Source organism: Danio rerio, chromosome 16 (assembly GCF_052040795.2).
Source record: "Danio rerio strain M-AB ecotype USA chromosome 16, GRCz13ab, whole genome shotgun sequence".
Lineage (NCBI taxonomy): Eukaryota > Metazoa > Chordata > Actinopteri > Cypriniformes > Danionidae > Danio > Danio rerio.
In genome coordinates, this window is record NC_141036.1 from 45,705,001 (window position 1) to 45,732,926 (window position 27,926).

Below are 27,926 nucleotides of genomic sequence, written 5' to 3' on the forward strand. Positions count from 1 at the left end.
GTTAATTAATTAGCATTGAATTGAAATTAAAGTAGTCACAATGAATCACGCAGACATTGAGTGAATGCGTTCATTATTCTGAACACATTGAAGAAAAGGAAAGGGGGGATTGCCTTAATAGATAGTGATTTAACTTACGGGAAATAGTACAAAGGTAGCAAATACTGCTTTAAACTTTCAATAATCTGTATATGCAGCATGTATACTGTAGGTCTGGGGTAAGGAAGTTCTCAGATAACATCCTAAAACATATATTTTTGATGTGATTTTTTTAAAGGTAAATGGAAGTGTAGGTTATACAGAGTGTTGTTAAATGCAGAATTCCTCTATTAAAAAAAAAAGAAGAAAAAAAAAAGAGATCAAACCTTTAGCCAGGTCAGAAAAAGTAACTCAAAAGTAACACACAGTAACACATTACTGACCATAAAAAGTAATTAAGTAACACAAATAGTTACTTTTTTGGGAAGTAACTTGATATTGTAATGCATTACTTTCTAAAGTAACTTCCCGCAACATTGGACAAAAGATAACACTTTACCAAAAAATTCAATGTATTAGTTAACTTCAAGTATTTATCTTGGTTAACATTAGTTTTCATTTACAAATAAAACATTTGTTTCAAAGAATGTTTTAGTTCGTGTATTTTGTTTATTAAACTGAGCTGAATTGAAATGCAATTAACAGCCGTGGCTATTAACTAACATTAATAACCACTGTCATGATTTCTTTCTCATTTTAAGTTTTTAAACAAATATACCTTATTGTAAAATGTTTCCATTTGCAATAACAATTTATTTGTTAACATTTCTTACTGTATTTGCAGAAGTCAACATGAACTTGCAATTGTTAGTTTACTATAAATAATTAAATGTAATTGACAAAATATAGCATTTTAACAATTATATTGAGTATATAATTATTTTTGAAGTGTTTACTAATGCATTGCATAAGTAGGTAACATTAATTTAGTCACTACAAACTGGCATGCATTATCAGTAAACAGCTGTAGTAAAATGTCTGCTCGTTATATTGTTACTTAACTCATTAACTCTAGGCCATTTTGAGGGATGTAAATTATAACAATGGTCCTAACATATTTCCTGTTAAACATATTCAATTTCCTTAGCTTCTGAGAATCTAAAACGATCTACATATTGATCAAAAATGTTATGATTGCTGTTATAATGCTAAGTTATGATTGAATTGCCTCTTGTTACAATTATGCAATAGTTTGACAACAAGCAGGAAATGTTCATGGGCCAATGATATCACTACACTAAAATGGTCTACTATAATTGATGAAGAGCTTTATTTATGTGTTGTTTAATATTTGTTTTAAGGTCTGCTTTTGAACTGTGGGGTCATGGAAAGACGACAGAGGAGCTTCGGAGGTCGTTATTGGAGTATCCATCAGAAAACATGGTTTGTTCAAGTTCTTCTATTAATAAAAGAATAAAGTGTATATATCAATGAACTGTCTCTTGTATTAACTCTTCACAGGCTCCATATCTGCAGCAAAACTCAACCTATAAGATCAATGTCTACACTTTTAACAAAACATTAGAATTTAAGGACAGAATCAAAAAAATCGATGTAAGTATTTTGCTGTATTTTTCATGTTTTACGTTTATCGTATACATTTTGTGGCTTTTGTGGTGTGCAGTCAATAATTATCCATTTACAGTCAGTTTAATTGTTAACATTTACTCACTACAAACTTAATTTTGATGCTCCTTTTAGACACTCTTAGACTCGCATACTAACATAAAACTTTGCAAGGCAATAAATTGTTAGTGTATTTTTTAATCATCTATCTATCTATCTATCTATCTATCTATCTATCTATCTATCTATCTATCTATCTATCTATCTATCTATCTATCTATCTATCTATCCATCTATCCATCTATCCATCTATCCATCTATCCATCCATCCATCCATCCATCCATCCATCCATCCTTCCATCCATCCCTCCCTCCCTCCCAGGCTCTAGACTTCTTACCATTTGAAGGAACAGTTAACCTCAAGGACCCAGAACATATTTTCTGCTTGCTAGAGGATTATGGAACTGATCCTAATGACATCCCGGAAGAGCCTGTCTATGTGTACTTTGGGAGATGGGTGTGTAGCTCTTTCTTTATATAAATGATAAAAAAAAAATCAGTTTGTGCAATCATATTTGTTTCTATTAGATTTGTAAAGTGCTTTATGTCTGCCTGTAATACTAGGCATGGGTCGGTATAAGTTTCTGTTATTATAATAACCTTGGACAAAAATGTCACAGGATTGTGATTACTGCTCTAAAATTAGTTCTTTTAAAATGTCTGGGTTAAAAAAAATAATGTTTTTTTTCCCCTTTTGAATGCACTATTTTTTATTTTAGGAAAACATTTATAAGATTTTGGAACAGTAAAAAAATAAAAAATCCCTTGCATATACCCTGCGAACAGTATAATAAAAAAATTGAACAGTTTTAAAACCTTGGGCCCTATTTTGATGGTCCATGCGCAAAACGCAGGGCGCAAATGCTTTCAGGGCGTGTCAGGACGCGTTTTTGCTAATTTAAGGACGGGAAATCTGCCTTGCGCTTCGGTGCATGGTCTAAAAGGGTTGAGTTTATTTTCTTAATGAGTTATAGGTGAGTTTTGAGAATAAACCAATTACAGTCTCATCTCCCATTCCCTTTAAGAGTCAGCTGCGTCGCGCCAAGAGCGCATTCACTATTTACAACAGGACGCAAAGTAAGTCTAAGTGGAAAAAATGAGCATTTCACAAGCAAACAGTTAACAGTTTTTTAACAGAAAACTGTTAAACAGAGCATCTACTGCGTGAGAATGAGAGATAATGGATCACTTTCACTTTCGCACTTGGATAGGGAAACCTTTACGCACAGACATCAATTAGTCTATAAATAATTAATTTAGTTTGTTAAGCGCAAAGATTTGTTTCAAAACTATTTCTAAATTCAGTTTTAATTTCCAGCAAACGAATAAATGAATAATAATGGCAAAATGTGCTCAAAAATCTGAGTTATATCCTAAAACACATGCTGTGCCCCATATGGTCTAAAACCTGACAGGTGGGCAAATCTAAGCTTGTTTTTAATAAAACAAATATAAATATGGATATAATAAATAAGACTGCTAATAATAATAACATTATACAAAAGCAAATTGTTATGAATGAACTGAAAAACCCTCCCGAGATGAAGAAGACATAAAAGCAGTGGTTTTTCATATTTATGTAGGCTAGAAAATAATGTTTTGTAATATTTTAATCCTTTATATTTATATTCTATATCTATTCTTATTATATCCTATATATATATCCTTAATTTTTACATTTTTCATATGTAAAGATATTTGCCTATTGCTCTCTTGTGCGTATTAAGCAGTGCGTAAGCGAAGCGCAACTCTGCTCCGGAGTTAAGACCAGGTTAGTTTTGGCGCCAGCGGTCCGCCTCAGAACACCTTCCTTTTTAGACCAGAACGCCTATGTGCGCAAAAATGAGCGCTAATGCATTTGCTATTTAAACAGCGTAGCGCAACGCCTCAAAACGACTCTTGCGCCAAGCTGAAACTACCAAAAGACTATTGCGCCGCGCCTTGCGCCACACTGCGCCAGGTGTATGATAGGGCCCCTTGACTCTTCCAAACCGCGGTTAACCTTGAAACTAGTTATCGTCCCATGCCTGTTTAATACTAAACAGTAGGTAATATTCTTTATCAACTCTTAGATGTTAAACTGCTGTTTTTTATCTTCTCAGATTGCAGACGGTCAGAGAGAGTTAATTCGCTCTTACAGTGTGAAGAAGAGACATTTCATTGGAAACACTAGTATGGACGCTGGCCTTTCTTTCATTATGGCCAATCATGCCAAAGTTAAAGCTAATGACTTGGTTTATGATCCTTTTGTTGGAACAGGTGAGCAAATTTTCAAGCACATTGAAATGCAGTTATTTATGTCTCATTATGAATTCAGTAATATCTGTTTCAGTACACCATATTTGAGGCAGTTGTGAAACATTATTTACATTAATTTGCATACCATTATAGATTGGTATTGGTATTGGTTTTAAATGTTTTTGAAAGCAGATTTACAAATTGTTTTACAATAATTTTTTTAATGTTTAATTTATTTTTGTATATAACAAAATATTATTATAATATATTATAACATACATCTGTTCTATTTTTCGCAGTCATTATTCCATTTTTTAATATTAGATGATCCTTAAAAAAGATTGTAATGTGCTGATTTTATGCATATTAAATGATGAATTTTGATGAATAAATGATTTTGTGGATTCAGTTTCGAGATGTTTAAAATGTCTTTTATCAGTTTGATTAATTAAACAAATCTTCTACAAAACAAATGCATCTAAGAAGATGAACTAAATTACTTTTTTATAATTATTTTATTATTTTAGTTCATTTTCTAACTCTATGCTTCACAGACTAAAATGTAGGTCTTAGCTATTTTAGCTGAAAGAAACTAACAGTTTAAAATAAAACTTAAGAAAAAGAAACCTAAACTAAAAAGTGCCCTCATTTTGTCTCAAGATGGACACCAGTAATTTTTTTTTTCTAAGGCGCATTTATTAAAAAATTACGTAAATGTACTGCGGCCTAATTATGGCTTAATTTTAACCTTGTCTTTGAAACCAGGCCTGTGACAGGCATATTAGTTGTACCTTTCTCATCCAACATCTAAGATGCAGAATAAATTTGACAAATGGTTCCATTTAGTCTTGCAGATTGTGTTTATTTGGCATGTTTTTAATCAGAACAGTTTAGGCGCTTCATTTCTGTCCAAACTGAGGCAGGTGTTTGTGTCTGTGTCTGTGCCTGTTTCTGACTGAAATCACATCTGACAGCCTGTCCGCGTGATTAAGTATACAGTGTGTGCCATCGTCTTCTGTTTCTCATTCGCATTTAACAGGCTCCAGGAGCAGATCTCTATATAATGTTTTGCGACGGCTCACAAGAATTCACACTTTTCAGTCTCAGTTGGCCCACATTTTCTCTTTCTTCTGACTTTGAAAGTACTACTTTCGAGTGTCATCAGTCAAATGAAGGATTGCTGGCTTTCTGAACAGCATGGGGCTTCATTTTTCTCGCAGACTCTGTCCTGAAGCGAGGCTCTCTGTGAGTTTGTAGCGTGCTATGATGCTGCCAGGCTTTATCATGCATCTGTTGTCACCACATGCGCTGAGATCTGCAGGCCAGATGTGCCTGTTTAGTTGCTTTCTGGATTGCTGAAAATTCCTATTGGCTGAACTTTTAAAGTGTCTAACGATTATAAAGATCTACAGTCAAACGCAATGGTTGACTGTAGAAATCATTTCATTAAAAGATGTGAAATAGTCTAATCTTTTTTGTGTAAAGTTTGAAGGAATTTTAGTTTTGGTGATACCATGCTAGTAGGAGAGTGTTACAAAGTGACCAAGGCATGAATAACCACAATATGCTTTCTTCTCAATCATTTGGTTTTTATTGACAAGACTTTGAGTAGTATTGTGAAGGTACAATATTCTGGAAATTGACAGATTTGTAATGTCCAGCTTGTCTTGCTATGGCTGAAAGAGTCTTTCATTGGGCCTTCATTTGGACAATGGGAGGTTGCAGGGTTTTAGTAACATTTGAAAGGCTCACCATTATGCGGATCCAGGGGAAAACTGGAAAGTTAGGCTTTCTTCTAAAATGTCTGATATCTGCTTTGTCAACATCTGATGTTGAAAATTAAACTGAGCTGTTTATAAGAAACACTTATAAAAGGTTTGTCAGATAATTAATGAAATTCCCACCAGGTTCCAGATGAACACCAATAACTGTAAGGAATCTAAAAATTCTCAAATTTGAATCATTGTTTTTTTCCTGTGCTTCAGAATACAGTCAAGTGAAAAAGTAAACACTCCCTTTGAAATACAAAATCTTTTAATTCAGGAAAAAATTAAAAAGACCTCAGCTCTTAAAATGGTCAGGTCCTGCTAATCAAATGATTATCAGCAGAATTTTTAGCAGTTTGTTGTTTTGAAATCTTCAGGTGTGTGTGAGCAAAGTGCCCGTCCCACAGATAAAACGTAGCCAAAATTGTGTCATACAACAAGACTTTAGCTATGGACTTTTAGCTATTGGATATGAGCATAAAAAATGGTTTATGGAAACGCCAGAATGTGTATAAATCTTTGAAAATGTGCATAAAAACTAATGCTCATAATTAAGTAGGACAAACTTTTTATTTGATAAGAAAAAATGCACATAAACTACAATGGAAACCCTTTTATCGAACAAATTCCAGTATGCACATTTAAAAAGTCATGTGATTTTTGTTATAGGATATCATGTGATGATGAAAATGTGTGCGAATAGACAAACCAGCAGGCTGAGCACATTGTAAAACATCTGAAATGTTGTTTTGGTCATTCTAAAACACCATAACTATTTAATTATTAGTGTTATTATATCATAAATTTCCTCCATTATTGTCAAAAGCGTCTGTGCTCCGCGTGTCACTTCTTCAAACGCTACCACACATTCATTGCATGTTGTCATTTGTCTTCTGAGATGCAAATCATTTATTTATTATTGCGCATAAATTTATTTCGCATCTTTGAATGTAAACACAGCTAATGATCCCAAGCACAGCAACAAATCTACAATAGATCAGCTTGAAAAAGAATTCAGTTGACATCCTGAATGAAATGCTGATGCAAGAGCTGTGCAAAACTCAAAAATTCCTCCAGAAGGATCCAGAGACTGATAAGATCATACAGAAAGCGATTGCTTTAAGTTAATATTCCTAAATGTAGATCTATAGGTGTCTGAATCAAAGGGTGTCGTGAGTTTGTGACCCATACACTGCAATTTTATGTCTAGTTTTTAGTTTAAATATCTAATGATTGTTTAAATCAAGAAGAATTTCCTTACAAGGAAAGCACATTTTCTTGCTTTAAACAATAATATATAAAACATTTTGAGTTAAAACAAGTAAAATATTCTGCCAACAGGGGAAGCAAAAACATTTAGTTGTTTCCTTTAAAATAAGACTTTTTTGCTCACATCATTGGCAGATTATTTTGCTTGTTTGAGGGAAAAGCTCACTTAATTTTTACGTTTTTTCTGAAAACGTAAGATAACATGTTTTGCTTGTCTAGAAAACAATTCTTAATTTAAGAATTTATAGATATTTGGACTAGAAACAAAACAAAAAACATCTGTTAGAAAAACATTATTGCAGTGTAGCTTTTCTCTCTTGGCTTTATTTTTGTTAAATAATAATCTCCTGCTGTGATGTTGAAGTTTTATCTTCCAAATTTTAAAACCTGCCAAGGACCATATTGTTTTTATTTTTGTTTTGTTTATGTCCTGACAGAAAACCATGCTATTCATAGGGTGTTCTAACGTTATGACTGTACATGTAACTTGTGTAAATGTGTTCTCTAATGTTTTGTCTTTAATACCCACTGTACAGTATGTGTTTCATTTTATTTCTCATGATTATTTATTTCATTTTCCAGGTAGTCTTTTGGTAGCATGTTCACACTTTGGGGCATATGTATGTGGGACAGACATTGATTATAACACTATCCATGGAATAGGTATATTTTCTTTAAACCGTCACTTTAATTTTTTTATGAGTTTTTTACACAGTTGAAATGAGTCCACACCTGTACTGTTTTAAACTGTTGTAGGAAAGGCCAGCAGGAAGAATCAAAAATGGAGAGGACCAGATGAGAACATTCGAGCAAACTTGCGTCAGTATGGGGCTGAAAATCTCTATGTGGACGTCATGGTGTCTGATGCCTCCAAACTGGTTTGGAGACGAAATGCCCAGTTTGATGCCATTATTACAGACCGTACGTTACTTTAAACTCACAAAAATTATGCTTTTAATATGTTAAAGTACCAGATTGAACCAGCTGAAAACTGGTTACGATGTTCAAAAATGCCAGTTGAAGCTGGATTTTCAGTCACATGGAAAAACTACTTGTAAATATCTTTCAGTTAAGCCTATTGATGCAGAATGACACGCTTCACCTTTAAAGTCACATTTGATTGTGTTTTTTGTGGTTGTGAAGCTTTAAGTGTTTTTATTTTTTCCCCGTGCAGCTCCATATGGCATTCGTGAGTCCACACGGAGAACAGGATCTCATAAAGATATCATCAAACCTCCTGAGGATTTGTAAGCCTATCACTTTTATCCACCTGCATTTTTAATGGATCCACATGAAACACTCTTTAGATATAAGCTAGTCATCCAGTAAGCCTGCTGTGACCACTAACAAAACTAATTGCTAGAAACTATACAATTACATAAGCATTTCAATGTGCGTTACAAAATTGGTGCACTAATGTGTAAACTTTTATGAATGAAATAATTATATACCAGTATAAACTTCTTTACTGTCAATTTTATAAGTGTAAAGTATTGTAGGTGTAGTAATTATTTATTTCTTCCAAAAAAGGAAAAGAATCTCCAAGTCTTTCTTTATATATACTCTGTAAAAATATATGTTAATTAACATGATTCACAGTTTTTTTTCCCAGCTTATTTATATTTATAAATTATGTACCTGATGTTGAAAATTAAACTGTGCTGTTTAACATATAGATTTTCATTAACATTTTAGTTGCTTAAACTACACTCGCCAGCCTCTTTATTAGGTACATGGTCAGCAACAATACTCAGGTAGGCTGTGGAGTTGACACAATGCTCAATTGATACTAATGGGCCCAAAGTGTGCCAAGAAAGTATCCCCCACACCACTATACCACCACAACCAGCCTTAACTGTTGTTGTTGGTGGTGCCAAATTTTGACCCTGCCATCCAAACCATTCAAATTGTAGCCTCAGTTTCTTGTTCTTAGCTGACAGGAGTGGCACCCGGTGTGGTCTTCTGCTGCTGTAGCCCATCTGCCTTGAGGTTGGACGTGTTGTTCATTCATAGGTGCACTTCTGCATACCTTGGTTGTAACGAGTGTTTATTTGAGTTACTGTTGCCTTTCTATCAGCTGGAACCAGTCTGGCCATTGTCCTTTGACCTCTGGCATCAACGAGGCCCCATTCCGATGCTCGGTTTGAACTGCAGAAAATCGTCATGATCATGTCTACATGCCTAAATGCATTGAGTTGCTGCCATGTGATTGGCTGATTAGAAATTTGCATTAACAAGCAGTTGGAAGGTGTACCTAATAAAGTGGCCGGTGAGTGTATATATTGCACAAGAAATAATATGTAGAGAATGAAGTCATGTAAAGTAACAGAAAAAGTACTGGCAGTTTATTACTAGGCTTTTTACCATAATTTACAACAATAGTCAACACAATATTTCACTTCAAACTGTTATAAAGGTCACCTTTTTAAACGACATCAAAACTAGTTGGAGGAAATATCAAGGTCCCAAAATGTAATTCAAAAGCAAAAAAACAAAATATGAAATATGAAATTTCCTCTTCTATTTTCTGTGTACTGATTGCTAATGTTCGTTTTAGCTAGAGAAAACAAATGAAAATATCTTGAATATTTGACTGCATGTGTCTGATACTGATTATTAGGGGAGGTCATTGATGTTGACTTTAATTTAAGTTGTAGTTTGATCTTTATAAATGAAAGCAACTCTTTTGCGTAATGAGACTCTTTTCCAAACTGTCATCATTTATTCACACTTCTGTTGTTTCATAACACAAAAAGTGATGTTTTGCATGTATTTTGCATTATAAGAGGTCATATTTTGGATTTGGGGTCTTTAAAAAAGGCTGTTATGCATGCAGGGTCAAAAAAACACTTGTCATTGTTTTAAAATATGCATTTATTTTTACCTAATTATACCAACGACTCCCAAATGGTTCGTTCAACGATTCATTTGTTTCCAAACCCCTTCTTAGTGGAAGCTAATCTGTGCTGTTTGGTCCGATGACCCAGTCTGTTGTGATTGGTTGACTGCGTTCAGCGTGAGATAGAGAGAAATGCCCACCACGGGCTAAGAAGTATAAGCCGCGTGGGGCGATTACAACTTATAACACACAATTAAACACATATTTTGCAAACTACACAAAACAAGGCCACAATTTTATTTACACAATTTTAATTACACATGTTATGATTCAGAGGAAGAAGAAAATGGTCCATGTATACTGCAACAGTTACTGACAAAGTCCCATACATAAGTCTCTGCTGCTCCTTGCTTTAATAGCAAACAGCTGACAAATCCCTTATGGAGGAAAGGTTTTTAAATCAAAAATCAGAAAAATGACAGGAACAAACACAGCATTAGGTTGGCTATTGACCTTATTCTAAAATGCCAAAGTGTGCCTGTTGTCGCAATTTTTTTGAGAACTTCCGATTCAGTCGCCTATGGGAGAAATGACTAGGAATAATAAACGGCAGAAAATGGTCAAACTACTTGCTCTACAAACAAATGTTTGCATGACTAGTAGACCAAGACCAAACCAAGTAGAAAAAATATAATAAGAAAATATCAAATTGCAACATCAAGCATCGTATAATACTGTGGTGTTGTTGTAAAAATGAACTTTAACCCTTTATTCCCTGCAGCCGAATCGCCATCTGGCAGTGATCGTCATCTTTGCGTCATGATCAGTCTCGTGATCTTGTGCGCTCCGCTAGTGTCTGAAGGGAAAGCACGTTCACATTTTACCGAATCTGGGACTACATATTTGGTGATGTACCGTATCGTTGTTAATGCGTTTAAGCAAAAGATCTGAACCCAACCCGGTTCAATTATTCGGCTCTGAATCAACTAATTAGTTAAACAATTAATAGTTTTAAACATGGCACACTTTCAGATTTAAATCTCAGCTGGTTGTTTTCAATGACTTACACACTGCATGGAAGGTCATTTTCAAAAACCCATAATAGGGGCTCTTTAAATAGGAAAATGATCAAAACTTTTGTTTTTATATTTTTAAGTGAGATTTTAATGGTCTACTCTAATGCGATTTAATGATTTATGTTAAACTAAGCTAAAAGCACACTTACCAGACTAGAAGATTAACTAAATGGATTTAAAACTTCTATTCGTTACTGTTTTTTTAAAGCTCATGTAAAGTGCTTTAAAATGTGCACTTGTATTTGATATTTGATGTAATCTCAACCAAAGATTATAGAATACATATTAGAGAGGGTGGGACATCGTGTAGCTCCTCCCCTAAAAAAACAGTAGAAGCATTTAGTTTTTATCACAGCTCTGCCAGTGAGAGTGGTTGAGTTCAAGCACATGAAATGTGAAGCGTCTTGAAGGGGGCGTGGCATGTCAAATACTAGAGATCATTTGATTGGTCACAGCTTTATGAGAAACTGAAGTATGAGGTGATCGTTGATCCATTTAGGCGGAAGTGACAAACTCTAAGCTCATGTTTATTTCGTATGAATGTGATTATGTTACTGTTTTGGTGCATACTAGATAGAAATATCCTAAAAACAAACAACGTTGATACTAACATCTAAAAACATTTATATTAATTTCATGGGATCTTTAAAGCTTGAAGTCTCCATTTTTTTATGCTGCATGGAATAGTGTGACTAGTGCATTCATACTTTCTTTTTCTGTGAGGAAAATCAAATCAAAATTAGTAACCATTTGAGTACATGCAAAAAATAATAAATAAAAATAACTTCTGTAAAGAACTAAATTTAGGAGCAGCATGGTGGCTCAGTGGTTAGCTCTGATGCCTCACTGCAAGAAGGTCACTGGTTTGAGTCCCAACTCGGCCAGTTAGCATTTCTGTGTGGAGTTTGCATGTTCTCTTCATGTTTGTGTGGGTTTCCTGTGGGTGCTCCGGTTTTTACAGTCCAAAGAAATGCTCTATAGGTGGATTGAGTAAACTAAATTTCCTGTAGTGTGTGTGTGTGTGTGTATGGGTGTTTCCCAGTAATGGGTTGCATCTGGAAGAGCATTTGCTGGGTAAAACTTATGCTGGAATAGTTGGCGGTTCATTCTGCTGTAGTGACTCTTAATAAATAAGGGACTAAGCTGAAGTTAACTGAATTTACCTGCTTATACTAATTAAATTCTGTTTTCTTGTGTTTCATATCCTATTGCAGCTCTGGAGAGAGTCACGTGCCCGTTTCAATGGCTTATCATCTCAGTGATATCTTTGCCGACCTCTTGAATTTTGCAGCCCATCACTTGGTTTTAGGTGGACGTCTTGTCTACTGGCTTCCTATCTACAGGCCAGAGTAAGTAAATCAAATAGACTGAATGGTCGCATGCATCTGACTCTGTCTTTGGATTGAACACTAGGGGGCTCTCTTGTGCTTTTTTAATAAAATAATACATTTGAAAAAAAGCCAAAGCATATCAGTAGCTGAAGACTGTTAATCCTGCTCAGGCTTGTGGACCTGCGGTCAGTGGAGCAGGTGTGAAGCTGTGGGGTGTTTTCCACTGACCACAAACAGCAGCGTCCACAGCTCATACCACTGTCTGATTACAGGGAACAGTAGTGAGTCAAGCAACGTACCCGCTGCTTAATCTGCATCTTTGCTTCACCTCTGTTTCACTTGTAGACGGATTTTCCATTATGTAGTTACGGGATTTACTCCCTCAGGATTGCTGATGCCTACAGTAATTAGTTTAGCTGGCGCCGTCATTATTTGATTTCTAAGTAGAGTCGTGCAGATACGGTTGCATCTTGCAATTGTTTTTTGCAGCCTGTTAATTCATGTATTTTCCTGAAGAGTGATTCATGTCTTAAATGAGTCATGTAATTAAATGAGAAAAGCGCATTTTAAGTTAGTATTATTAATTTATTTTTATTTTTAATTTTTTTAACTCCAAAGTTCTGCTGTTTGACGCATTTACCAAATTTTCCTTGCCAATCTGTAGCCAATTGTAATCGTTTGTTTTGGTTCAGTTTCCCCAACCCTTGCAGAGCTTGGGGGATCAGAGTGAGCGCTCCTACTTGGCTACACCCTGATCTTATTTTTTATTAAATATTTCTGCTAGTGCATCAGAACTGACAGAAAAAATAAACACAAATATTCAAAAGATATTCATTATTTTCATAAAAATGACTGCAGTTTATTTTATTTTTTACGTTTTTGAAAGACTTTTTATAAAAAAGCAAAAGTAGCGCAACTGTTTTTCACATAATGGGTAAATAAAAATTTGTACCATTCAAATAAATTTATTAAACACCCAATTTACATATTAAACATTAAATACATTTTTTAAAGTATTTTGTAAAGCTTTGCCATTAGGAATAAACTAAATTTCAACATATCATGTAAGGTTAATATATAACAATATAAAACAACTGTTTAAATGTAATTTAAATTTTAAAATGTAATTTATTTTAAATTGTGATCATTTTAAATAAGATATTTACAATTACTGTTTCACTTATTTTTCGACTGCCATAGACAAATTAATTACCCCTGAAGCACATTTAGTTTTATTTTGGATTACTATCTTTTGATTGCATGTAAATTAACTAAAATGTAATTCATATTGTTTAATATCCAGCTCTCTTTCCAAGTAGGTCTGTCAAAATACTTTAATGGTAGATGCATTAAAAGGACAAACTTCATTTAGTACATTTTTTTTCTTCTTAATTTACCCTTTTTTCTCCTCTTTTTTTATTGAATAATGAAAAATGAAGCAATGGATGCTGAAGTTTCACCATCACAGGAATAAGTTACATTTACTCGGTTTTAACTAATATTTGTATCTCACTTGAGCGCTAGAGACAAAAATAAAAAAATATTCACAAAAATACTATGTTTTTAAATTAACACTAATGTGCACCACAGCTACATGTTTCGGCAAAACATACATTTCAATAGGGTGAGAGTAGTGCTGTTTTTAAAATAATAGCCATGTTATTAAAGGCTTTTTAACTTTATTGCTTACTTTTTTAGTGCCTTGGACTTGGATTTTGTTCTTGGATCTTTATGAATCGCTTATCCAAAAAGCACCAACAAATGAATTACCCCTGAAGCACTTTTAGTTTTATTTTGGATTACTATATTTTGATTGCATGTTAATTGCATAAAATGTAATTCGTAACGTTCAAGATCCAGCTCAGCTTTAGTACGTTTTTGTTCTTCTTAATTTACCCTTTTTTTCTCCTCTTTTTTGTTGAAATATTAAAAACTGATGCAGTGGATACTGAAAATCCAGTTTTACCATCACAGGAATAAATTACATTTACGGTTTTATCTCAGGTTTAACAAATACTTGCATCTCACTTGAGCGCCAGAGGCTTAAAATTAAAATTAAAACATTTTTGCCAACCTCAAATGCTTAGCAGAGTTCAGAAGCACTGTCCTGAATGAATTATACTGTAATAAATTTGTTGCTACCTTAAATTAAGTTGAATAATATTAACGTTTTAGGTCAGCTCAGATCATTTACACTGTAAAAACCAACTCTCAAACAAAACTTAAGAATTGTGTTGTTTCAACCTATTTTAAATAAGTAGTTTAAACAAGCAGCAAAAGCCCTTTTTTTGATTGTACTTGTGACTTGAAAGACCCAGTAAAAATTGTTATAATTTATAACTACTAAATTAATTAAAACCTTGATAAACATTTTTACATAAGTTTATTTAAATACAAACTTCTATCATGACTTTGGATCATATACCTTTTCACTATGTAGGGTTTGCTGACAGTTTTAAAATTCATAAAGCTATGGGTATGATCACCACAAGGAGGCGCTGTGGTCAGCGGCTAAATGACTGCATCTTCAGAGCAGGCGTCAGTATAGCAACAGTTGTGTTTATAAACTGTGGTGTCAGAGGAGTGGATGACTGCCGCTGGAATCTGGGGCTTCGCTGTTGATTACCCTTGTAACAGTTCGAAGTGGAAACAGCCCTCAGTATCCAATTCATCCGCTTCGTCCTGAGAATAGGAAGTTCACAGACCAGAGGAAAACACTTCAGTCATAGCAAGCGGCAAGAATTCCCGATTCCTTATGACGCAATGGAGCATTCACAACAAACGAAAATAAATAAATGAGGGATTACAGAGTAACACACACTAACAATTTTTTTATGATGGTGTCCACATGTAGACATTAACATGACAGTAAAAAGACAGTGTTTTGATTTGTTTGACACTTTTTTGCCCTTTACTAATTGTTACCACTGCAAACAGAATAAGATTTTTACTGGGTATGGATGTCATAATGCACAAATCCAGTATACTTATATACACTTATTTAACTGATTTTCTTTGATTTGATTTTTGCCATATTTTGTCATTCAAACATATATATTTTTATTGTTTTAATCTGTGAAAAAAACTTAACTACACTCAAAAAATGCTGGGTTTCACACAAGTCCTTTATGTTGTCTCAACACAAATCGATTAGGTTAACTTGATTGTTTTATGTTCAATCCGCTGAAATTTGTAAAAGCAATTAAGTTGTCCCAAAAATACTCAGGATTTGTGATAATTTCAGCTCATTTAAAATTAGTTTGAAAAAAGCAGCATTTATTTTCTTTGTATAAACTTATGCTGCTAATTATTTAAAGTGAAGCAGGAAGCTTTTATAGTGATGATCATTTTTATGAATAAATATATATAGATTTATTTGACTCATTTCTGACCTTTACTACTTGTTTTATTACCACAGCAAACAGAAAAATAATAATGTTTACTTGACTTCAAAGTTATAATGCATGAATTCAGTATACTAATATAATTTTTTTTATTTGAAGGTCAATAGATTTTTGTCATTTTACTCATTAAAAAAAAAAAAAAAAATATATATATATATATATATATATATATATATATTTTTTTTTTTTTTTTTTTATGTATTTATTTTTATCTTATTTTGTTACCACTGCAAACAGAACAAAAGTCTATTTCAAAAGTCTATTAGACAATGCATGAATCCAGTATACTGATATAAAAAAAAAAATTATTTAAAGGTCAATAGATTTTTGTCATCATTTTAGTCAATTAAAATATATATATTTTTAATGTAGTTATTGTTTTCATCTATGAAATAAGTTTGATTAAAATGTTCTTAACCACACTGTAAAAAATACTGGGTTGCACACAAAAATTATTTGAGTGTATAAAATTATGCTGCTTCAAAGTGAAGCAGTAACCTTCTATAGTGATGATTATTTTCATGAATTAAGATATTTACATTTATTTGACATATTTCTGACCTTTACTACTTTTTTTGTTATCACCGCAAACAGAAGAATAATCTTTTTGTACATGACATATGCATGAAAACATTATACTAATATAGACAATTTTGAGGGTTGTAAACAAAAACAATGGTTCCAACGTATTTCCTGTTTTACATGTTTAATACCTATAGCTTCTGAGAGTCCAGATTGAGCCACAAATTGATAAATAATGTTATGATAGCTATTTTAACATAGTTATGATTGAATTGCCTCTTGTTATACAGTTAGTTTAAATTAAATAGTTAAATAGTTTGATAACAAGCAGGAAATGTTCGTGCACCAATTACATGACCACATTGAAATACTCTATACATTGTTATTTGAATTGAAGGTTGATAGATTTTTGTCATCATTTTACCCCTATAAAGCATATATTTTTAATGTGTTATCATTTTTATCTATGAAAAAAGGTTTGATTAAAAACTTAACTACTGTATAAAAAATGCTGGGTGCCATACAAGACCTTCATGTTGTCCCAACACAAATCGATTATAATTAACTTAATTGTTTTTACAAATGTAAGCAGATTGAACAAAAAACTATGCAGTTGTCCCCAAAAAACTCAAGAGTTTTGATGATTTCAGCTCAATGAATTCAGGTCATTTTAAATAAGTATTTTGAAAAAGTAGCAAGAATACATTTCTGACCTTTACTACTTGTTTCGTTACCACCGCAAACAGAAGAATAATCTCTTTTACTGGACATGAACTTGATGAGGTGAAGACAGATATGAGTGTAATCCACATGGGACGTTAGTCAGTCATTAGTACCCCATAATGCACTGACTCATTGCCCTATATTCAGAAATGTGATTCTGTCATGTGATTTCAGCGGCCTCAGAGGGCTCTTTTCCTGGAAAGCTGACATTTGTTAGACATTTCTCCAAGGTGACAGGAGCAGCTCCGTGTAAACAGTGCGATGGATAATATGAGTGCTCCGTATGCCTCCTTGTTTTGCTTTGTCAGGTCCGTTGAAAAGAGGGCACATAATTTATGATTTGTTTGAAACGCAGCTAACTGTGTGTGCGCAATGCTTTGTGGATTAGTGGCTTTGCGTGGATGAGGTTCGGCTACAGCTAGCAACCCTCGAAACGTTATTTTTCATTGATTTCAGGCCGTATTTACGTAATCGTCTGAAAAATGAAGGGAGTCGGTGCGTGCGAACGCGTCTGTCAGCGCGTGAATGTTAACAGCCCACCAGCTCAACTCCCTGCTGAGTTAATGTCCCTACTAACTGTCTTCACAGCCGCTGGGAACAATGAAGAGTTTGGAGGTTCGCAGTGTTTCTTATGGTTAAGGCAGGCCTCCAGATAGTGATGAAATCAGTCACTAATTCAACAAAAAGTGTGATAAAATCTAGACACGACTGGTGATGTATGTGGTTTTTATCAGGTAGTATTTCTTGAATGAACACAACAGCTGTGTAGGGGCAGCATTCCAAGACAGGAAGGTATCAAGGCACGTCTAAATCCAAATTCTGCTTCACATCTCTCTGGAGATACTTTCTTCTGAGTGAGTTTTAGACGTATCCTTCATAGCCTTTGATATCCTACAAGCCTGTGCATCCCGTTTCTGACAGTTTAGCTAAAATTTAAAGACTTGGGTGCCATTTTGTGTTGTTAAATTAGGGCTGCACAGTATATCGTTTCAGCATTGAAATTGCAATGTGTGTGTCTACAATAATCACATCGCACAGATCTGCAATGTTGAGTCTGAATTATAGTTGACTAGGAGCTACAGAATTGTATTTAATCAATGTATTTGTACAAAACTTTTATGGTTTATGCAAGAAAAAAAATTATTACTTAGAATTTTTGTGTTGTTTCTAGTCCAAATATCTACGTTTCAAAGCAAAAAAAAAAAAACAGATTATTTCAGCTTGTTTTCAGGAAAATCTCTTAATTGTGACTTATTTCTTCTGACAGAGAAAACAAAACAATATTTTTACTTGCTCTAGAAACAAGACAAAGTAAGAAAAGTATTTTTTTCTATTGTGGCTATTAAATTTCTGTACCTGCATACTGTTAGACTCACTAGAAAACTTTATAATGGTGCTATTCAAACCTTCTTGTGAAATGATATTCATATTGCGATATTTATTGAAAAAAAATATCTTGGAAACCTTGTTTCCACATCTTGAAAGTACTTGAATTTGAGACATGGATCCAAGCTCTTAAAAACTCTTGATAGTTCTTGAATTATACTTGAACTTAAGTTTTTGCTAATTCAACAATTGTATCAGAAAAAAATTAAGATTCTTAAATTAAAAAATATTCATAATCCTCTTTCAGAAACCACGTTTAATTATTATCAGTATTGAACTCAAGTTTTAATAAAGTTATCTATGGCTGTTTAAAACAGTCTACATTTTTAAAAATGACACCTTCAAAATAAATGGCACTTTATAAATTCCTTGAAGTCTTTCAATCGGGTGTTAATGAAATAGTTGGAACTCTGTTTTAGGTATGGACCGGTATAAGATTCTGATGGTATGATAACCTTGGACAAAAATATCGCTGTTTCACAGTATTGAGATTACTGCTCTAAATTATTTTCAAATGTCTGGGTAAAAAGCACTTAATATTTAATATTTAAGCACAATATATTTTATTTTGAGAAACATTTTAAATATTTTGTAGTAGTAAACATGTCAGGCAGTATAATTCAAATAAAGCATTGACTTCTGTTTTCTTCATTAGTTTCAAGAACACAGATTTCTTTACCAATTAAAACGACTTCTTTGGAGATCTTTTTTTGCTGGTCTATGGTATTGCAGAAAATTTTGGCAGTTTTAAAATCTTGAATTTTCCAAATCGCGGTATACCTTGAAAACGGTTATCGTCCCATGCCTACTCTGTATAGTTGATCAGCACAACAGCTGAGAATACATGAGATTGCAAAGTATAACAATAACAGATTGAAATTTAATCATTTTGCTGTGTTTTAAAGGCATAGCGTTCTGGCACAAAAAAGTACATTTGTAGCTTTATGAAGAATAATTTTACTTAATTAATACAATGATCACTATACAGCGTTATTTTACATTTCATTATTCACTTTCTGTACTTTATCACTCTTTAACTCTCAGGAAAACCATAAAGCACTGTTTATTTGACTATATATATATGATTCACACCATTACAAAATCACCCCAATCAATTCAAATGAATGATTTTTTTTCCAAATACAGCTATTTAAGCCCTCTGGTGAAATTGTATTTATATTGCAATATATAATCCAGAAAAACAAAACACTGTGATGTCAGACTTTTTTCAATATCTTGCATCCCTAGTGTAAATATACTTTTTTGACCAGCATTTTTCACTTTTGATGTCATTTCCAGTGAGAAGTTAGTAAAATAGTAAGCAAATATTCCTTTAGTTATTACCAAAGCTTAATTTTGTTGAACATGATTAAAAAATAGTCTCAGAAGTCTGTTTGATATCAGATTTCACAGATACCGCCTGGCACAATAGCTATCTCCAAATGTCTCCAAATGTTTTTTACAATTTTTTTAATAAATAGTTGAATATACATTGTTATCCTTCAGCATAGGAGGAGAATTTATACATCTCTCTTGATTGCAAGCAAACATTATTAGCTATTATATTACAATGTCAATCAATGTATTTTTACAAAACAAGACTAAAAATCAATTAGACACTAAATAGACAATTTTTTCTAATTTTGGGTGATTAAAATAGTTAAGCTAAATGGTTGTAAAGTTAATTCTAGTGTGTAGTTTTATTTGCAACCCAACAAATTAATTTATTCCGTAATAAATTCTTTCACACTGAAAAAAATTCTGGGTTTCGCACAGTTGATTTGTCTTGGGACAACATACAGGAATTAAGTTACCTCATTAGTCTTTTACAAATTTAAGACGATTGAACATTAAGTTGTCTCCAAAAAACTCAAGAGTTGTGTTGTTTTAGCACAATGTAAATAAGTAGTTTGAACAAACACCAAACGTCATTTCTGAGTGCAGAAATCGTAATTACTTCAGAATATGTCAAATGCCAAATAAACCAACTACATTCACACAACTGCTTCTGTTATTATTTGGATGACCTTTACAATGCTTGCCTGAGAAGGAATGAGTGGCTGGAAATCTATACAACATGTCAGCGACCGGATTAACCAATCATGTCAGTCCATTGCTATGCAGTGCATGTGACAGACAAACAAGTGAAAAGTGGTGCAATTCCAGCACAGGCATAGTTAGTTGTGGCATCCCCTACCGCTATAAAGGTGTTGCGTTTGTTAAGTGGGCAGCTGTCTGAGCTCAACCTGTGCTGTGATCTGCAGGTACTGCGAAGAGATGGTGCCTCTTCACCCCTGTTTGACTCTCATCAGCAACTGCGAACAAACCCTTTCCAGCCACACATCACGAAGACTCATCACCATGGAGAAGACCAAAGATCCAGAGGTGCCGTTTGCTCTTATGACAACCTTGATTTATGCAGTCAGCGTGTGCTCCTGAATATGTTTAATACGGTTACATGTTTTATAGCACTGCATTGCATGCTCTGAAAAAAAAAAACCTGCCATCTGGCTGTAATCGGCTCGCTGTTTTTAATGACTTAATCACACATTGTATGGAAAATAATCCATCTTTGCATTTGCCAAGCACTTCACTTCAAAACCTTAAATCATTCCCATAAAACACTCACGAATATCTACCCAGACTAGCATGTGTTAAACCTGGAACATATATGTTACCCATGGTGTGAATTACAGTGGGGTTAAGGGGCGATTGACCCCCAATTAAGGCTTGATCCCCCTGAAGGACGTCAAAACAACATGTATAGGGTGGGGTCTGTCCTCTAAGAAATAGTTTGCTCTGAAACGACCCAGTGGCGCAGTAGGTACTGCTGTCGCCTCACTGCAAGTAGGTCGCTGGTTCGAGCCTCGGCTTAGTTGGCGTTTCTGTGTGGAGTTTGCATGTTCTCCCTGCGTTCGCGGGGTTTTATCCAGGTGCTCCGGTTTCCCCCACAGTCCAAAGACCCAAAGACGTGCGGTACAGGTGAATTGGGTAGACTAAATTGTACGTAGTGTATGAGTGTGTGTGTGTGTGAGTGATTGTGTGTGGTTGTTTCCCAGAGGTGGGTTGTGGCTGGAAGGGCATCCGCTGCGTAAAACTGGATAAGTTGGCGATTCATTACGCTGTGGCAACCCCGGATTAATAAAGGGACTAAGCCGACAGGAAAATGAATGAATAGTTTGGTCTGATCTGTATCTTAAATACTTATATTACTTATTAAATAATAGATAATATCAATATACATTTGACCACCCCTATAATGGATTATACCGTTGTGAATTCAAAAAATCTAAGCCGATAGACAAATATTTTCAGTGCTATTTCAACAATTGTACTTGTGTCAAAAACAGAAAAAAATAGAGATTCTTCATTTAAAAATCTTAAATTTAAATCATTTGATAAATATTTCAGAAACCACATTTAACCATTGCTATTTTTGAACTCAACACATTTTATTAAAGTTCTTTGAACGTTATATACCATTGGGAATGCAATTAATCTAAGCCGATAGACATGGTAAGTGTTCACAAAACACATTTCTTGTAAAATAGGTGTATAGCCTAAAAGTAAAGTAAAATTAGATGCATAGTTTGAACTGCAGTAACCTCTGAAATGGCTAATCACAGCATATTGTAGGTCAGAATACACAAACTATCCTTCAAAATTTCAATATGTTGCATTATGAAAACACTTGTCATTTAATTAAATTCACTGAAGCATGTTTTTCAAAAAATAACATCACCGAAAAAGTTGACCCCCCTGATCATTAATGAATAATTCACATCCTTATATTACCTACATACAAAAGTCCACCACTTGCTTGACCCTAAGACCTTTGCTCATATCTATCTACCTAAAAGGTATGGAGCAAGTGCAGGGCCATTACTTGGGTGAACTATACCTTTAATATACAAACAGAAAATATGGGAAATATGTACACACTGTAAAAATGCAGGGCTCCTCACAATTCCTTCATGTGGTCCCTACACAAATTAAGTTAACTTGTGGATTGGTGGTTAAGTGGATTGAACATAAAACATTTGACATTGTTATTTGATATTAATGGTTCTATTTAATATCAAACATCTTTCAGCATTTCTAAGAGTCCTTCCTTAGGTTCAGCCTGTTCCATCTTTTTTTTTCCTCTCCATTTGAATCTCATACTGCCTATAATATTACCTATACATACTCTATATAATATTTAGGTCTGGACTCTGTGGAGGCCATTGCATGATTGTCTTTGTTTTGTCAGTTTTTCTCTGCAAATATGATTTCATTACATTAGTAGTGTGTTTAGGATCTATGTCATGCTGAAAAATAAAACTCTTACAGATGAGGTGCTTTCTAGTAGGAATTACATGACGAATCAAAACCTGTCTGTAGTTTTCAGCATTCACAATCCCATTAATTCAGGCAATATTGACAACAGCTCTGGCAGAAAAGCAGATCAAACCAAGACAGAAATGGCAGTATTTTTCATTCATTCCTCTATTTTTCTCTAACTCTTTCTTTCATTTCTCTTAAGCAATTAAAACCCTCAAAAATCTAACTAGAACCTGTATTTCTGGTTGTATTTTAATAAGGAGAATAAGTAATATGCAGTGGGGGAAATAAGTATTCAATGCATATTTCTTTTCGCATTGTCCTTTGAATAATATTTCTAAAGGAGCTGTTGACATGGGATTGAACCCTATTTTAGTAAAAATACAAATATATAAATAAAACAAAATAAAAAAAAATCTGAAAAAAAATGTGTAAAAACAATGAAATGACACAAGGAGAAAGTACTGAACTAATAAATGTATTTAATGCTTTATATAAAAGGCTTTTTTTGATAAGGGCAGCTAAAAGGGCAGCTCTCAAATGGAGAATTAAGCCACATACATTGCTCAGATGTGATTTTTTTTTCACAGACTTCAACAGAGTGTAAAAATGTTGATGATGAAATCTCTTGTATCAAATCTGATCTTTAATTTTTATTTTCGATTGGATTTAAGTCAGATGATTGGCTGGGCCATTCTGCAGCTTGATTTTTCTTTCTCTGAAACCATTCGAGAGTTTCCTTGGCTGTGTTTTAAATCATTGTCTTGCTAAAATGTCTACCCTGGTTTCATCTTCATCGTCCAGATAATGTAGATTTCTTTTCATAAATGCATATTTTTGGTTGCTACCAACATCCGGTGAAAATTTCATGTCAATGGAATCTTTAGAAATACCTTTTCTGAGAAAAAGTGATGTGTTGAATACTTCTTATCCCCTCTGAATAATGTCATTATACCCTCACTAAAACAACAAATGTGACTTGGGCCTAAGACTTTTGCACAGAACTGTATGTCATGTCCTTGTCTTCCTTCTAAATTTGCCTTAAACCCCAAAGAAAATCAAATAAGACTCTTCTGTGAAACTTGGCCAATCTCCCGAAGCTCAAGTAGACCTTGGCATCAGATCCGTCAATAATATTATGAGATCTCTGCCAAACTTCCCTGCGTGTCCAGCAGTAGCTGAAAAAACATCTGAACATTGTCTGCTGCTTGTTGTTTATGGATGTTTATCCTAATGTCCTTGTTAGACCGCTCCTCGATGCTCTTCACATGAATTATAATATTAGGTTTAGAGTTCTGTTGCTTTTGTTTGAGAACTGAAGGAACACAATGTTGCATTATGGGATAAATATTACCCAGCATGGCTTATTTTTAGAACAGAACGCAGGACATTTCGGGAGCTTTGCAGATCCAGCATTAGTCTAGTGCTGTCAAACAACTCTCGAGTCCAGATGAGGCCCCGTTTCTGCCTTGTGTCTTTCTCTTTCTCTCTGTTTCCATCTCGCTCTCGCTCTGTTGTTTCTCTTTACATCTCACATTTTGGCACACTGAATCTGTGTCCTCATGTCCCCCGCTGAAGCAACTACATCTGAGATCTGCTCGTCTTGCTGGATAAATTACACACAAAAATGTACAGGTCATGCTGACAAACCAAATGCAAAAGATGTTTTTTTTATTATTCTGTAAAGGACTGATATCATTTATTATAAGTTTAAAATGCAAATGTTGCCATTCAGAACATTTTTGGCATAATAAGAAAAATTCAGTAATTAATATTTAGACAGCTCAACATCTTTAGAAGAGTTCAAAAACAACATTTGGCAGAATAACCTTGATATTTAATCACAAAGAATGAATACTTTTGTTATTTTGAGTGATTGACTTTGATAATTTAGTTGTCATTTTCTGTGGGGAATAAAATGCTTTTACTAAAATTGGTTGACTTTGTAGTGCAGACCATTTAAAAGTGATGAAAAAACACTTTCCTCCCAAAAGGTTTCATGCCTTTCAAAACTTTTCTTTTGGTATGTGAAATTCTATGAGTCTATATGCAGAGCCGGAGTTAGACTTCTTTTCAGCCTTGTAGTTTCAAGCCTTAGACCGGCCCACTTCTGTTCACGACTGACTAAAATAACGTCATTTCCAATTCAATACTTCACAGTGAAGATTTATTTGAACAGTTAACACAATGTAATGTTTAGCAGTAGAGTGCTTATAAATATTCAAACCTCGAAATGAAAAAATAGCAGATAAATAAAAATATGAATTAAGCTATATGAATAAAGATTCAAATCAAATGTATTGAATTTTCTATGAACACTATCATGTCTTTTTCAAGGAAACAGCTGCTTTATAACTTCAAATATTTGTCATAAATATGGGAACATTAAAGGGTAGCTAAATCTCCAACTCTGTTCCTTAAAACATCACAATGTTCTTTTTTGCAATATCTGAATATATATTCATATTGTATAGGAGCCTATTTGTTTGGATTTAATAACTAATGTTATATGATGCATTTCAGTTTTTAATATAAATTTTTTAATTGTTTGCATTTGAGAAATTAGAATATTCATATGTGTTGTTCAGATGGATATTCTGTGCATTTTGCATTGAGGATATGTAGCGTGTTAAAAATTGTGTGCAGGCTCTTAAAGAACTGCGTCTGTGAAATCTGACTGCAGTGAGTTCTTTATAAGACATCACAGTTTTCTTTACCGCATTCGTGTTGGTTGAAATTTGAGGATTTTGTTTACTTTATTTTAATTTGTTTATGTATCTCTGAGTGAATATTAAAAGTCAACATCTGACAAGAAATGGACTTCATAGATTTCTTCGTTGGGCATCACTAACCTGCTGGCTGCATTCTGCTCATAAGGCTGCGAGAAAATAAAAATTGTGGACCTGCGGTAAAATAATGAATAAAAAAGATTGAGGCTATGGTCAAATAAATAAATAAATAAATGTATGAAAAAAGTGTGACTGCTCAGAGAGCAGGCAGCTAGGGACGCTGGCCCTCGTGGCCAAAAACTGGACTGGCCCATCGGGAATACTCCCGGTCCTCCCGATCAGCCAATGTTGTTTCTAATTGTTCACATGTCCAAGACTGTGAAAAAGGTTTTAAAAAAATCTAGTCCACAATTACTTTTTTATTGAAATTATATCATTTTGTGTGCTTTTTCACCAAATCAGTAGCATCATTTGTTAACTTGGCAATTAAAGAAATTAAAATCCTGTAATTTTTAAAAATCATAGTTTTGATCAGGACTGAGGTTAATATACAGATTTATGCAAAAAAATAATAAAATCTGTTGCATTTTTATAGCAGTTTAATTTAGTGGATGTTTTCATCCTCAACATAACAATAGGATAGTAAATTTGCCCATTGCACAAGGGTTAAAAATTGGTTTATGGTTTCAGATACTCACCCATACCAGAATTTTTGCAGTTACTGCAAGTATTTCCAGTACTAGTATCGGTATTGGAACAATACTGCCAGTAAGCGCAAGCGAAAATCGTACACAGGCCTTTACACATTTCCAGATAGATTTTATAAGAATCGCTGTGCTTCTCATCGTCACTTGTTCTTCGTGTAATTCTGACTGACATTACAGCCCACTTAGGTGACTATAGACACTGGGGTCTTTTCCCGAGGCTTGTGTGGTCTGTATTGTGAAAGTTGCGTTGTAAACTGAGGGCCCGGCACACGTGTGACCTGAAGCGAGTCCTCTCTGACTGGCAGAAGGGAGTGTGCTGTCGAAGGTGCCGCTGATGGTTTGCAGGCTCAGATCTGGAGTCATCACTTTGAGCTCCGTCTTTCTGCCACCTCGTTAGCCTGTGGCGCTGCGTGCTTCCCTCCTGCTTAAGATCCTGGAAAATCTTAACACTCTGCTGTCTGTCATTAAGCACTTGACTGGGAGCTCTTGAAGGGAAGACATAAAATTCTGCTGTATTAAATCAAACCTATCATACTTGCCCGTTTCTGCCAATCTGCTTCAGTTTGCCTTTTGTCAAGTCATCTTTATTTATGTTATATACAAAGCTGCTTTTCAATAATGATGTCTTTATTTCACATTCTTCTTCATATATATATATATATATATATATATATATATATATATATATTTACAAAAAACTTTTTGGCTCAATGCCTTCCTCTGTATGTGAAACTATTTTCTCACTCCACCGTCTTATTCCCTTGTCAATCACATTGCATCATTAATTAAATAACTACTCATCAATAAGGCAAACATATGGCAAACAATATGAGACTAATTCATAGTAAACTACTTGTGTAAAACGACACTAAAAAGACAATAGCCCCTCTCACACATACAGACCTTTCTGGAAAATAACCGACAATTTTTCCAAAAGCGATCAAGAATGAACAGTCCCTTTTTGAAAATAGCTGTAAATTCGTTCCTGCAGTTTTCCCAAAAGAGAAGTTGTAACATTACCTTTACATTGCTGGAAAGACCATGTTCACACTTAGAACGCGCTGATGTGAGGCGTCTACTCCAGCCAATCAGAGCATTCAGACGCATTCACATCCGCACTGTTTGTGAAAAATTAAAGCTTTTGAATATGTTTCCAGACATTTTTAGTTGCTAATTGTTAGTCGGATAACATTTGTATGTTCCTTAATGCCAACTGTGGAAAAAATTCTTGATAAAATGCTTCATATATATATATATATATATATATATATATATATATATATATATATATATATATATATATATATATATATACATATATATATACATATATACATATATATATACATATATATATACATATACATACACATACATATATATATATATATATATATATATATATATATATATATATATATATATAAATTTATATATATATACATATACATACACATACATACATATATATATATATATATATATATATATATATATATATATAATTACACAACATCAGATTCTGATAAAGTCTGAAACCACGTGATCGGGCCCGATTTCCGATCACTTAATCAGATCTGGACAGTCCTACCAATTACCTTGCTGTTTTTTGGGGGACAATAAATGTGTTTTTGATTTTGAATGTTAATTGTAAATTTTAAAACAAACAAAAAAAAAATGAAATGCTTTCTTACAGGATTCGGACAGTCTAGCACACCTTGCTGACCCTCGCTTCACCCCATACCACGGTCACAACTCTTTTAGAGAAAAATACTTCAGCGGTCTCACCAAGAAAAATGGAAAGAACGCCAAAGTCACTGCAGAAAATGAAGATTAAAACGTAAAAAACACTGTTTTATGCTTGTATACAATTTTTTTTTACAATCTTTTTATTCCATAATTTTGATATGTAAATATGTTGTTTCAAATAAAACACATTGTTTTATTA

At 33.8% G+C, this 27,926-nt stretch overlaps 1 protein-coding gene and 1 long non-coding RNA gene across 2 annotated transcripts in view; one reads left to right on the top strand and one right to left on the bottom strand.

Moving 5' to 3' along the window:
• trmt11 (tRNA methyltransferase 11) overlaps positions 1 to 27,926 on the top strand; it is a 29,463-nt gene extending 1,537 nt beyond the window's left edge. Inside the window, 10 exon segments of the mRNA NM_200216.3 lie at positions 1,341 to 1,422; positions 1,501 to 1,593; positions 1,988 to 2,122; positions 3,768 to 3,924; positions 7,521 to 7,601; positions 7,695 to 7,859; positions 8,113 to 8,185; positions 12,068 to 12,202; positions 20,484 to 20,604; positions 27,675 to 27,926. Of these exon segments, the coding sequence (NP_956510.3) occupies positions 1,341 to 1,422; positions 1,501 to 1,593; positions 1,988 to 2,122; positions 3,768 to 3,924; positions 7,521 to 7,601; positions 7,695 to 7,859; positions 8,113 to 8,185; positions 12,068 to 12,202; positions 20,484 to 20,604; positions 27,675 to 27,815 (1,183 nt within the window). The 3' untranslated portion in view covers positions 27,816 to 27,926.
• On the bottom strand, positions 5,248 to 11,030 carry LOC147840377 (uncharacterized). The gene is made up of 2 exons (XR_015512019.1): positions 9,338 to 11,030; positions 5,248 to 8,917 (listed from the first exon to the last, which is right to left on the bottom strand). It is a non-coding gene; the product is annotated as an uncharacterized LOC147840377 (long non-coding RNA).